Source organism: Aotus nancymaae, unplaced genomic scaffold (genome assembly GCF_030222135.1).
Source record: "Aotus nancymaae isolate 86718 unplaced genomic scaffold, 86718_ANA_hifiasm-v0.15.2.pri h1tg000039l, whole genome shotgun sequence".
NCBI classification, from domain to species: Eukaryota; Metazoa; Chordata; class Mammalia; order Primates; family Aotidae; genus Aotus; species Aotus nancymaae.
The window spans coordinates 10,492,591-10,505,408 of NW_026988453.1; the positions used below are offsets into that span (position 1 = coordinate 10,492,591).

General features: G+C 40.1%; 1 protein-coding gene across 1 annotated transcript in view; it reads left to right on the forward strand.

Moving 5' to 3' along the window:
• The first annotated feature begins 6,409 nt into the window (after window positions 1-6,409).
• The window catches only part of CR2 (complement C3d receptor 2), a 35,786-nt gene continuing 29,377 nt past the window's right edge, over window positions 6,410-12,818 (forward strand). The window contains exon 1 of the mRNA XM_012459259.2: window positions 6,410-6,498. Within this exon, the coding sequence (XP_012314682.2) occupies window positions 6,441-6,498 (58 nt within the window). The 5' untranslated portion in view covers window positions 6,410-6,440. The remainder of the gene's footprint in view (window positions 6,499-12,818) is intronic.

A 12,818-nucleotide genomic window follows, 5' to 3' on the forward strand; every position in this document is an offset into this window, starting at 1 on the left:
GGCAACAAAAGCCAAAATAGACAAATGGGACCCAATTAAACTCCAGAACTTTTGTACAGCAAAAGAAACAATCATTAGAGTGAACTGGCAACCAACAGAATGGGAAAAAATTTTTGGAATATCTGCCCATCTGACAAAGGACTAATATCCAGAATCTACGAAGAACTAAAACAGATTTACAAGAAAACAAACAAACAAACCCATCCAAAAGTCAGTGAAGGATATGAACGACACTTTTCAAAAGAAGACATATATGAGGTCAACAAACATATGAAAAAATGCTCATCATCACTGATTATTAGAGAAATGCAATCAAAACCACATAGAGATACCACCTCATGCCAGTTAGAATGGCGATCCTTAAAAAATCTGGAGACAACAGATGCTAGAGAGGATGTGGAGAAACAGGAACACTTTTACACTGTTGGTGGGAATGTAAACTAGTTCAACCATTGTGGAAGACAGTGTGGCACTTCCTCAAGGACCTAAAATTAGAAATTCCATTTGACCCAACAATCCCATTACTGGGTATATATCCAAAGGATTATAAATCATTCTATTATAAAGACACATGCATGCATATGTTCATTGTGGCACTGTTTACAATAGCAAAGGCCTGGAACCAACCCAAATGCCCCTCGATGATAGACTGGACAATGAAAATGTGGCACATATACACCATGGAGTACTATGCAGCCATAAAAAGTGATGAGTTTTTGTCCTCTGTAGGGATGTGGATGAATCTGGAAACCATAATTCTCAGCAAACTGACATAAGAACAGAAAATCAAACACCACATGTTCTCACTCATAGGTGGGTGATGAACAATGAGAACACATGGACACAAGGAGGGGATCATCACACACTGGGGTCTGTTGCGGGGGGTCAAGGGATGGACAGCAGGGGGTGGGGAGGTTGGGGAGGGACAACATGGGGAGAAATGCCAGATGTAGGTGACGGGGGATGGAGGCAGCAAACCACATTGCCATGTGTGTACCTATGCAACAATCCTGCATGATCTGCACATGTACCCCAGAACCTAAAGTACAATTTAAAAAAATAGCCAACCATTTTCATATCCTTTGCCCACTTTTGGATGGGGTTGTTTTTTTCTTGTAAATTTGCTTACATTCTTTGTAGATTCTGGATATTCGCCCTTTGTCAGATGGGTAGATTGCAAATTTTTTCCCATTCTGTTGGTTGCAAATTCACTCTAATGATAGTTTCTTTTGCTACGCAGATGCTCTTTAGTTTAATTAGATCCCATTTGTCTATTTTGACTTTTGTTGCCATTGCTTTTGGTGTTTTAGTCATGAAGTCATTGCCCATGCCTATATCCTGAATAGTATTGCCTAGGTTTTTTTCTAGGGTTTTTATCGTGTTCAGTCTTATGTTTAAATCTTCAGTCAATCTGGAGTTAATTTTTGTATAAGGTGTAAGGAAGGGATCCAGTTTCAGCTTTCTGCATATGGCTAGCCAGTTTTCCCAACACCATTTATTAAATAGGGAATCCTTTCCCTGTTGCTTGTTTTGGTCAGATTTGTCAAAGATCAGATGGCTGTAGATGTGTGGCATTATTTCTGAGGCCTCTGTTCTGTTCCATTGGTTTATATCTCTGTTTTGGTAGCAGTACCTTGCTGTTTTGATTACTGTAGACTTGTAGTATAGTTTAAAGTCAGGTGGCGTGATGCAGCTTTGGTTTTTTTTGTTTGTATGTTTAGTTTTGTTTTTGTCTTAGCTATGCAGGCTCTTTTTTGGTTCCATATGAAGTTTAAGGTGGTTTTTTCCAATTCTGTGAAGAAAGTCAATGGTAGCTTGATGGGGATAGCATTGAACCTATAAATTACTTTGGGCATTGTGACCATTTTCATGATATTGATTCTTCCTAACCATGAGCATGGAATGTTTTACCATCTGTTTGTGTCCTCTCTTATTTCTTTGAGCAGTGCTTTGTAGTTCTCCTTGAAGAGGTCCTTTACAATGTTTACAATGCTATAAACAAAGTCAAAAGACAACTTACAAACTGGAAGGAAATATTTGCAATACATCCAGAATAACAATCCTAATATTTATAAATAAGTCTCAAACATTGAGAGAGGAAAAGGCAAATATCATGATAGAAAATATATTTTAGAAATGTTCAGACTTACTCATAATAAGCAATACATATTAAAAATACGCTGAGATAAAATGTCTCATTTATTAGATTGACTAAAATTTAAAACCATGATGACAGCACATTAGATTAATGAGGTGCTTTTACACAGTCTTGTAGGAATGTAAATGGTAAAACTCTTACTGAGGAAACTTGGCAATATCTAGCAAACCTACATATGTGTTTACCATTTGGCCCAACAATCCCACTTCTAGGAATTTGAACTGAAGACACACTTTCAACAATATAAAAATAAAATGCACAAGGTTACTCTTTAGAGCGTTAAAAACAACCAAACTGTCCATACATAAGGAGATGGTTGAATTAACTATGGTATATCCACACAATGACGTAGCATGCAACTATAAAAATGAATGAGGAATATTTGAATTTGTATGGAGGACAGGATTCCAGCATATTTGTTAAGTTAAAAAAGAAAAGTGCAAAAGAGTATCTACAGAATGCTTTTTAAAATGTAATAAAAAAGGAGAACTAAGAAGACGAGTGTAGCAGCTCATCTGAGCAAAACTAAAGACAAACCAGAAATTACTGAAATTGAGTACCTATGGTGGGGAGGATAGAAGTGATGGAGAGAAGTGACATTTCTCTTTTATTGTATCTTTTTATATCAATCTGACATTTGTAGCTGTTAATGTTTCACTTAAGCAAAAAAAAAAAAAATCAAAAGCAGTGAGGGTGAAACTAAAATAGAAAATAAAGAGAAAGAAATTAACAGTATTTTGAATGAATAACAATCATACTGAAGAGGAAGAATAATTAATCTGACTAACTTTTGAACACAGCAATGCTGTTTTTATGCTTTCAGGCTATAAACAAAATAAAACTTTAAAAATGAGTAGATTTTATTTCCACCATGATATAGAATTAGCAATTTTAAACTTCTTTTTGTACTTTCTAGGATTGAGCAAATAAGTAAATATATTGTAGATCTAGGTGTCTCACTGAAGAAGGGAGTTACACATATGAAAATAGGGAAGGACAGAATGCACTCTATGCTAACGAACTGAAATTGAAAGAATTGCTATGAATTCATGACATATATAAATATAGATATGGGAATGGATATACATACATATAATACATATGCTTGCAGCGTCTGCTGAGGGGGTGCAGAAGCAATGATACTCCAATGAAAATGAACACACTTAGCATCCAATCCTAGCATCTAATGCCATTCTGTGCCAGAAAGAACTAGCATTCCTTGGAGAAATGACAAATTCCAGTGTCAGGTCTAGAAAAGTACAAGATGAGTCTAAAGTATCTTTTTTTTTTTTTTTGGTGCCAGAAAGTAAGGAAGTGCTCAAAGAACATAAGAACAAGTCAAAATGACACAGGAACTATTTCTGAGGGCTCCCACTGGCCCAATCAGGGAGAATTTGAGCATCAAAATATATACTGGTAGTCATGAATTATGACCCACTGAGTAAATAAATAAAATTCATATTGATATAGATTGTTTATGCTGATATAGATAAATGAATAAATAAATAGGGAAGAAGGTAAAACTTTTATTTACAGTAAAATGCCAATGGATGAATATAAAAGCAATTATTAAATTAGAAAAAACATCCTTTGACAACCATCATAGTAAAAATTAAGTCAAGAAAGGGTCACCAATGGATACTAAAATTTTGGGGTAAATTTTGATGAAAAAATGAGGAATTTACATAGTTTTAAAGTATCTCTCTACAAAATGCTTATTAATTACAAAGGGAAAAATACTGAGTCTACACTAAGAAACATGGCAGACACCATCTTAACTGAGTGATCAAAGTTACCACCATAATAGGACAATTAGACAACATATGCCTCTCCATAAGGATACAACATCCTTTTCTGGTATTCCTGTCAAATAATTAGATTTGATAACCTGAATCTATCACGGAGAAATGATAGACAAAAATTGTGTGGTGTGATTCTGTCTCCTGATGTTCCCGTCCACGTATACTGCCCTCCTACATTGAAAAGTGCTGATCTGTATAATCAATAGGATATTCTGGAGATAATATATTGTGATTTCTGAGAACAAAGGACATTGTGGCTTCTGCCCTTCTTGTTCTCGAGAAGCTAGCTGCCATGTCACAAGAACACTCAACACACAAGCAGCAAGCCCTATGGAAAAATCCACGTGGTGAAGAATGAAGCATCCAGCCAAGGGCCTGGTAAGTGAGCCATCTTAGATATGGATTCACCTGTCCCAGTTAACCCTTCAGATGCACCTCTAGTTGATGTCTTAACTGCGATCTCCTGAGAGATTCCAAGCCAGAACCACCTAACCAACCCACAGAAACTCTGAGATCATAAATGTTTATTCTTGCTCTACACCACTAACTTCAGGGTAATTTGTTATTAAAATAGATAATGGACTTAAAAGTCATTCTCCAAAAATAATTGCTGTATATTCTTCAAAAATGTCAAAGTCATGCAATACAAGAAAGGCTAAGGACATTTTCCCAGGTTAAAGAAGTGAGGGGAAAAAACATGATGATCAAACACAATTCATGATCCTGAAATGATTCTGGACCAGGAAAAACAAAGGATGGTTTTTATTGTTATTGTTTTTACTATAACACAGATTATCGAGATGATTGTCAAAATTTGAATACAGATGGTAGCTTATAAAATAGCATTGTGCCTGGCGATCATTAAAAAATCAGGAAACAACAAATGCTGGAGAGGATGTGGAGAAATAGGAACACTTTTACACTGTTGGTGGGAGTGTAAATTAGTTCAACCATTGTGGAAGACAGAGTGGTGATTCCTCAAGGATCTAGAAATAGAAATACTATTTGACCCAGCAATCCCATTACTGGGTATATACCCAAAGGATTATAAAACATTCTATTATAAAGACACATCCACACGTATGTTTATTGAGGCACTCTTTACAGTAGCAAAGACTTAGAACCAACCCAAATGACCATCAAAAACAGACTGGATAAGGAAAATGTGGCACATATACACCATGGAATACTACACAGCCATAAAAAAGGATGAGTTCATGTCCTTTGCAGGGAAATGGATGAAGCTGGAAACCATTATTCTCAGCAAACTGATACAAGAACAGAAAAACAAACACCGCATGTTCTCACTCATAAGTGAGCGTTGAACGATGACAACACATGAACACAGGGAAGGGAGCATCACACACTGGGGCCTGTCAGAGGGTGGGGGGGCTAGGGGACCGACAGCAGGGGGTGGGGGATTGGGGAGGGATAAAATCAGGAGAAATATCTAATGTAGATAATGGGGGGTAGGGGGGATGGATGTAGCTAACTGCCAAGGCATGTGTATGCCTATGTAACAAACCTGCATGCTCTGCACATGTACCGCAAAACTTAAAGTATTAAAAAAAAGTAAAATAAAATAGCATTGTGTCAATGTTAAGTTCTTATTTTTGATCATTGTACTCTAGTTATAGAACAGAAAGTCCCTGCTTTTAGGAACTACACAGTGAAGCATTTAGAGGAGGGATAAGTGCCAGATGGTTCCAAAGTAATAATTACATTATTATAATTATATAATCACATATATGCACATGTATATGTCTATAGAGAAAGAAGAGAGAATGGTAAAGAAAATACAGTAAAATGTTAACATGTTAACATGCAGAGAATCTGGATGACAAGAATATAGGAATTCTTTGCAGTATCCTTGAAACTTTTCTGTAGAAATTACTTCAAAATAAAAAGAACTCGATAGCAGAAGTGGCTGCTGTTCCTAAATTTCCTAAGTAAACGTGCACTGTTTTTTTCAAACTAGGGGGATGAATCCACTAATAGGTTTTGAAATGTGTTTGGTGGATTTCTAACAGGAATTTCTAATAAGAATAGGAGAGCCTAGCCTAGCATAGGGTAACACAACATAGCACAGAAGACAAACATTGTAGATTACTAAGGGTGAGTACTATTTTGTGAAAGTTTTCAGTTCTAGAAAGAGAAACAAGCGAGTGTAGCGGGCTGCGTGGTCAAAAGAGTGGGGAAACCACCGCACCGGGAGGCGAGTCTGAGCCAGAGTGGTTCCGAGCTCCCCGCCCACCTCGTGCCGGGCCGCCCCTCTCGCCTGTCTCACCCGCCCCGGCGCCGCATCCGCCCCCAGAACGCCTGCAGGTGTGCGCGGAAAACTAGCACGTGTGCCCGACGCTATTTAAGGGCCCGCCTCTCCTGGCCCGCAGCTGCCTGCTGCTCCAGCCCTGCCCTCCCGGAGCCGCCAGACTCTCGCGGGTCTTGGAACGCATCCCGCCGCGGGGGGCTGCGGCCGTGGCATGGGCGCCGCGGGCCTGCTCTGGGTTTTCTTGGCTTTCGTCGCACCGGGGGTCCTGGGTGAGCTGGGCGAGGGAGCACGGAGGTGGGGACACGTCCCGGGCAGGGAAGGCTTCTGTGCCGCGATGCAAAGCGGGGGGCCAAAAGCGAGACGGTCGAGGCAGTGCTCGACGCTTGTCCGCCTCCCGCCAGCTTCGAGGGACCCCTGCACTTAGCCGCCTGGTCCTGATTGTCCCCACTGGCTCCTCCGGGAGCTGGGACCTCCGGCACTGGAGGCTGCGCCACAGAGGGGCGCTGTCCGGTCGGCCTGGTGTGGCGGGCGGCGTGCTGGTGCTCGCGGTCTCCGGATTCTGCAGGTGCGCATCGCTCTCTGGCTGGAGGTCTGCGGCCGCCGCCGCTCGCCACCGGAAACCTACCCACTGCACGGGGCGCCAGATCCCCGCGTGAGGCTGTTTCTGTGCCCCCGAACTGCGCTCCTGCCCCGAAAAAGCGGCAGAGCCTAGGCTCCCTTCCCTAAATGAGAGAGTAAGACCTGGTTCCCAAGCATGGGTCTCAGATTTTCTGAATCCTGATGTGATACTGGTAAAGAGATCCTAAACGTTAACCATCTGTAGTTATTTTTATAAGTTGAGGCGTGGATTAAAATTATTGTTTTCTTCTTGTTATTAACCTTCTTTAATAGTGTGGACGTCCACAAAGGTCTCATTCGGCGTTTATTGTATGTTTTTTTTTCCTCCAGATTGGCTTGATTTTAAAGAAATATTATAATTTGTTAAGATTAGAGTTTCTTGGCTACAGGATGGGTCTAAGTTTCTAATATCTCCAGGGTACAGTGCATTCCTAGTTTGTAAGATGTTCACTGCATGCAGACCTCAATAACTGGGTGACTTTCGGCAAGTCATTTAGCTACCTGATCTTCAGTTTCTTCATCTGTAAAACGAAACTAGTAATAAACTGGCCTTCCACCTCACTGAGCTGCCCTGGGTACAGATGAAACTAAGCAGAGAAAGCTATGTTAGTCGTTACTACTAAGTATCAGTAGTAAGTCTTCTGTATAGACTTGTTTCTATGGAGCCAGCATTTAGGCTGACAAGCTGGGTGTCCACTTGTTTTTATGGACACCTAGCTTGTTAAGGTGTCGGAATTATTGCACCTTTTGGTTTATTACAACTTACTGTTTGCTTTCCTGACATTTTACTGTCTCCTGACCCTTAAACCTTTATCAACACCATTATCTTCATCTCGCTTTTCTTTTTCTACATATTAACTCCCTTTGAATGAATGCACATTCACTTTTTCTAAGAGCAGGGTGCAGTCCCTGACTTCTCACATGTTTCTAAATTTCGGAGAGGATATTATCAACTGAAAATCAAATTCTTCCCCTGTCCTGCCAACTCAGTCCCACAGCAGCAGTATCATCTAGGTCACTTAACTGGAGACCCGTGAAAAACCAGGTCTACCTATCTGCCAACCTTCCAAGCTACTGTGCTTCCGTTGTTTGTCCATTTATCATTCTTGTACCAGTATTCCCATTCTAAGCATTATAATTACTTGTGTAACAACCTCATCTCTTTTAAGAGATTTCGGTTCTTATGATTGGAAAGGTTAAAGAGTGACCTATAGATCACTTTCCAATTATGAAAACAAAACTTTAAGAAATATATATTTTTTCATTACTTTACTCCCTTGTTCAGAAATCTAAAAGTCCTCCAGTGGAAGAAAATCTAATCTATTCAGCCTTTCTAACCCTTTGGAAGGGGATCTCACTGAAGTTCGCACCCCCTAATTTCTCCTGCTCCCTGTCATGTAGGCACTGCTCATCACCTTCCCCACCTGTCTCCCGTGGCTCATGTCTTCCCCACTCCCCCTGCTGACTTTTACTGCTACTGTGTGCTCTCCACAGATCATCTCTTGGCTTTTGGCCAGTTCCTGCACTTGAGTGTGCTTAAGGAACTATTCCAGTACCTTTATAAAATGTAGGTTCGTGGTTCCACGTCCCTCTCCAGAGCTTCATAGGTTTGGAGTTAGCACAGGAGAGCTGAGGTTTAGCAATCACTCTAGAAGATCATGCAGCAAATATCTGTAGGGCACACTGCTATAAGCAAAGTCAATGGGAAGCAAATTTCCTTTTTAGTGTTTTCCCATCTTTTCCTTTTGTCTATTTGCATAAACAGATTCAAATTTCCCACACTTCTAGATTTTACTCAAGCCTTCACTGGCCACCTAACTTTTTCCTGTGCTGAGAAAACAAAACCACGAAACAGGAATGCTCTCATTTTCTAATCAGCTACAAACCTACCAACTTACAAACTTACCTCCATCTGGGATCAGATCCTGTTCTCCACGCAGAAAACCTGCTGAGGCCTTCTCATCACATTGGAATAAAATCCATGCCCCTTAGTCTCCGATCTGAGGCCTTCTCCCTCTCCCCGAAATTCTGTACACCCTGCTCACTCTCTCTGCTCCAGCCACACTGGCCTTCTCTTTATTCTTTGAGCACAGTTGCACTAGGTATTCTCTCTTTTGAAATGCTCTTCCTACAAATTATTCCTTTGTGCTTCTCTGACTCTTGTCTGAAATATTCGCATCCCAGGGCCCTCTCCAATACAAAATCGTCTTCTGCTTTCTACAGACGACCCATCACCATCTGAAACCTTCTTGCTTCTTTATTTACCTGTTTGTTGTTTGTTCCCTCACTAGAATACAAGTTCTATTAGTGCAAGACCTTAATCTGTCTTATTTCCTGATTTGAGTTCCTATCAATATCCTGTAACTTGGAATTCAGTAATTGTCAATTGAAATATTGGTATGTTTCCTCCTATAACAATGAAAGAAATATCCTTTCTGCTGACAAATTCAGTTCCTTTTCCTGTATTCATGATCATGTTCCATCCCCCCTTGCCTTTGCAAGGACTTTACTTCTGCAGATATCTCCTGCCTTGTATCATCCATGTGCCTTTTTTTAAACAATCTCCACTAGCACTTAAGTATACCACAGGAAATCCTTTATGAACCTTCTCATGACCCACTGGAACTCCATTTTCCTGTCCCTCTACTTGTCCTTCTCAGCAAAACTTCTCATTGACTACTTGCTCAGATTTCCTTATCTCCTCCTCCACTTCAGGCAGTTTGCTTCCCTACCAGTCTCCTGAAGCCGCTTCTTGAAACGTCACTACTGACCCTTATGCTGATAAATCCAATGGTCATTTTTCCATCTTCTTCTTTCTCAGTCTTTCAGCAAAAGCTAACTACTTCCTTTCTCTTGAAACTGTTTTCATTCTCATCTTCCAAACCAGGACAGTCTTACCTGTTTTTTCCATACTTCTTTGGTGATGCTTAGTCTTTTTGGTTCTATCTCTAAATATTAGAGCGTCTTGGAGCTCAGCCCTGAGCCTCTTCTGTCTTTCTTCACTTCTTCTTCCTAAAATACCTCATCTCATCTTTTAAATATATATATACGTTAAGTTCTGGGGTACATGTGCAGAATGTGCAGGTTTGTTACATAGGTATACATGTGCCATGGTGGTTTGCTGCATCCATCACCCCATCATCTATATTAGGTATTTCTCCTAATGCTATCCCTCCCCTAGTCCTCCACCCACCGAAAGGCCTCAGGGTGTGATGTTCCCCTCCCTGTGTCCATGTGTTCTCATTGTTCAACTCCCACTTATAAGTGAGAACGTGTGGTGTTTGGTTTTCGGTTCTTGTGTTAGTTTGCTGAGAATGATGGTTTCCAGCTTCATCCATGTCCCTGCAAAGGACATGAACTCATTCTTTTTTAACCTCATCTCATTTTATCCCGTGACTTTGAATACTATTTATATGTTGATGGCTCATATTTATTATCTATAGTTCTATCCTCTCTCCTGAGCTGCGGACTTGTACATCCAACTGCCTACTTGGCATCTTCATGTGGATGCCTAGTAAGTGTATTAGATATACCAAGTCTGAATGGAAATGATTCTGAACACAATTCCCTACCCCAAGGCCACAACACACACATACACACACACACGTTCCTTTTTCAGGCTTTCCATCCTCAGTACAAGGTAATTCCATCAATTGTGTAGCTCAGGTCAGAAGTCTAGAAGTCATGAATCCTCCTGTGTCCTCAGCCCCACACGTAAAACAACAAAAAGTCTTGCCAATTCTAAATATATATTTCTAAATATATCCACTTGCCAATTTCTAAAATATATACGCTGCTCACTCCTTTGGGCCAAGCCTCATTTTTTTTTTTTTTTGGCCATAAACTGCTCTTTGCTTCTCAAAGTAGCGGTTCGATCCACTCTCCACCCAATTGCCAGACTATTCTTTTAAAAAAGTAAATCAGGCCATGTGATTCTCCTGCTTGAACTCTCTCTCAATGACTTCCCACTCAGGATGATTTACACACATCTGTGGCCTAAGACGCCCTGCATGATCCCTCCTACTGAGCGTTCTAACTTGATCATGTGCCATTCTGCTTTGCTCATTGCGTCCCAGCCACACTTGCCTTGTGTCTGTCCCTGGAGCATACCAAATCCGTTTCTCCTGTTAGGCCTCTGCCTAAAATACTTGTACCCAGCAATTTGCCTGACTGCTTCCTTCTTCCTGCTTGTCCTTCAGTCACAACTTAAATGTTGCCTTTCACAGGCCTTCCTTAACCATCATAACTGAAGTTGTATGCCACCCTGTCCCATCTCCTTCCAGTGCATTACATTGTGACATATCACTCTATTTCCTGTTCAGCACCTTTTTATTTATTTCCTGGTATGTATTTACATCTGTCTCTTTCTTTTGGATTATAAATTCCATGAGGGTGGGAACGTTGTCTCTAATTATCACAGATACGTCTCCTGTGCTTAGGACTGTAACTTGGTTAATATGCCTATTGTTAAACTAAATAACAAACAGAGAAAGACTCTCTAAAAGAAAGAGGTATTTGTTTGGGAATAGAACATTGCAATGGGAATATGTGTGAGATCCTGAACTGTGTGTATATTCAAGGAAGTAAAAGAAGACAAAGGTTTTTAAAGGAAAAATATGAGGATTACATAATTGTTTTAGAATAATTATCCTTGGCTACAAAGAACAATAACCAGAGTGATGCCGGTTTGAGGTTCTACCGGCAGATGCTGGAAGGATGTTCTTGTAGGGTTGCGGTGGCCTTTGTGCACAGTTGTGGTTTTTTTAGCCTTTTATGATAGTTTGGGTTAACAGGCATACGAGCATGAGAACGCTGTTTTCATAACCTTCCCTGGCTTTATTTTTCAAGGTGTGTATTTTTGTTTTTTTTTTTTTCTTTTTACATTAGTGACTCTATTTTGATTCTGACAACTTTCACACCATCATTCAAAACTTGCTTATCAAATAGCCAGGAAACCCAGTATTAAGGTATTTGAGTCTATGAATTATCATTTTCAGTACTGATTTCCCCTCCTACCTGCTTTTTGACTAAAATTTCAGTTTTATTTTTATTATCCTATGTGTTCGTTCTTCATTCACTTCAAATGGATTTCCAAGCCATTCCAGGTAAAGTCCCTGGGCCCAAGTAATTAAATATATCCCTGCTGTTTTAACTCAGAAACTGCTTCGCCTGGTAATTTTTAAGATGGTTTGCCAGACATGTGTCTGAATGTCAAGTCACCATCTTCCATTTTTCATCCAGTCATGATCTCCTCTGATTTTTACTCCTGGTTACAGAAAGATGGCGAAGAGGGTACAGTGACCCTCAAGAAAATTCATAGTTTTTGATGGCCCATGGATTAACTTTCCCTTTTCTGATATGGAAGAGAAATTCTGACTTATGACCTGGGATTTTGGCTTTCATTGCTAATGAGAATTAATATTCCCAAAGGAAGACAGCCCTTAAGTCTCCTTATTGGAAATGAGATTTTCCCATTTTTTCTCATCCAGAAAGTGTGATCCTTATCTCCTTTCACCATGGAAAGTTATGCTATGAAGCACACTTCTGCTTTTGCTGTTTCCAGATCTTCATTCCATCTTGGTCCATATCATTGCTACTGATTAAATCTTGTAAATTTAAATTAGTCTTCCAGCTTGTGGAGGGTAATTTGATGTTGTCCTTATTTACATTTGATAATTACAGATTAAGCCACTTGACTAGAGTCACTAGTATAAGCAGTATCAGGATCATGAAGTTTGTCTTCATTGAGGTCAAACCTTGATATTCCTTATAGAATCTTGCTATTTTGCACAGAGTAAGCACTTGAAGACTTTCGTAGTTTTAATGGAGAAAACTGAGGAAATAAATCGAAGGTAACCTATAGTTATATCTGGGTCCAAATAATGATGCCTATTCTTAGAACCAGTCTTTGTGACTTCCCCAGTAGCATTGTGGGGTCATAGGTAAGGCCTGGCTGTATCTTGGGAGCTCT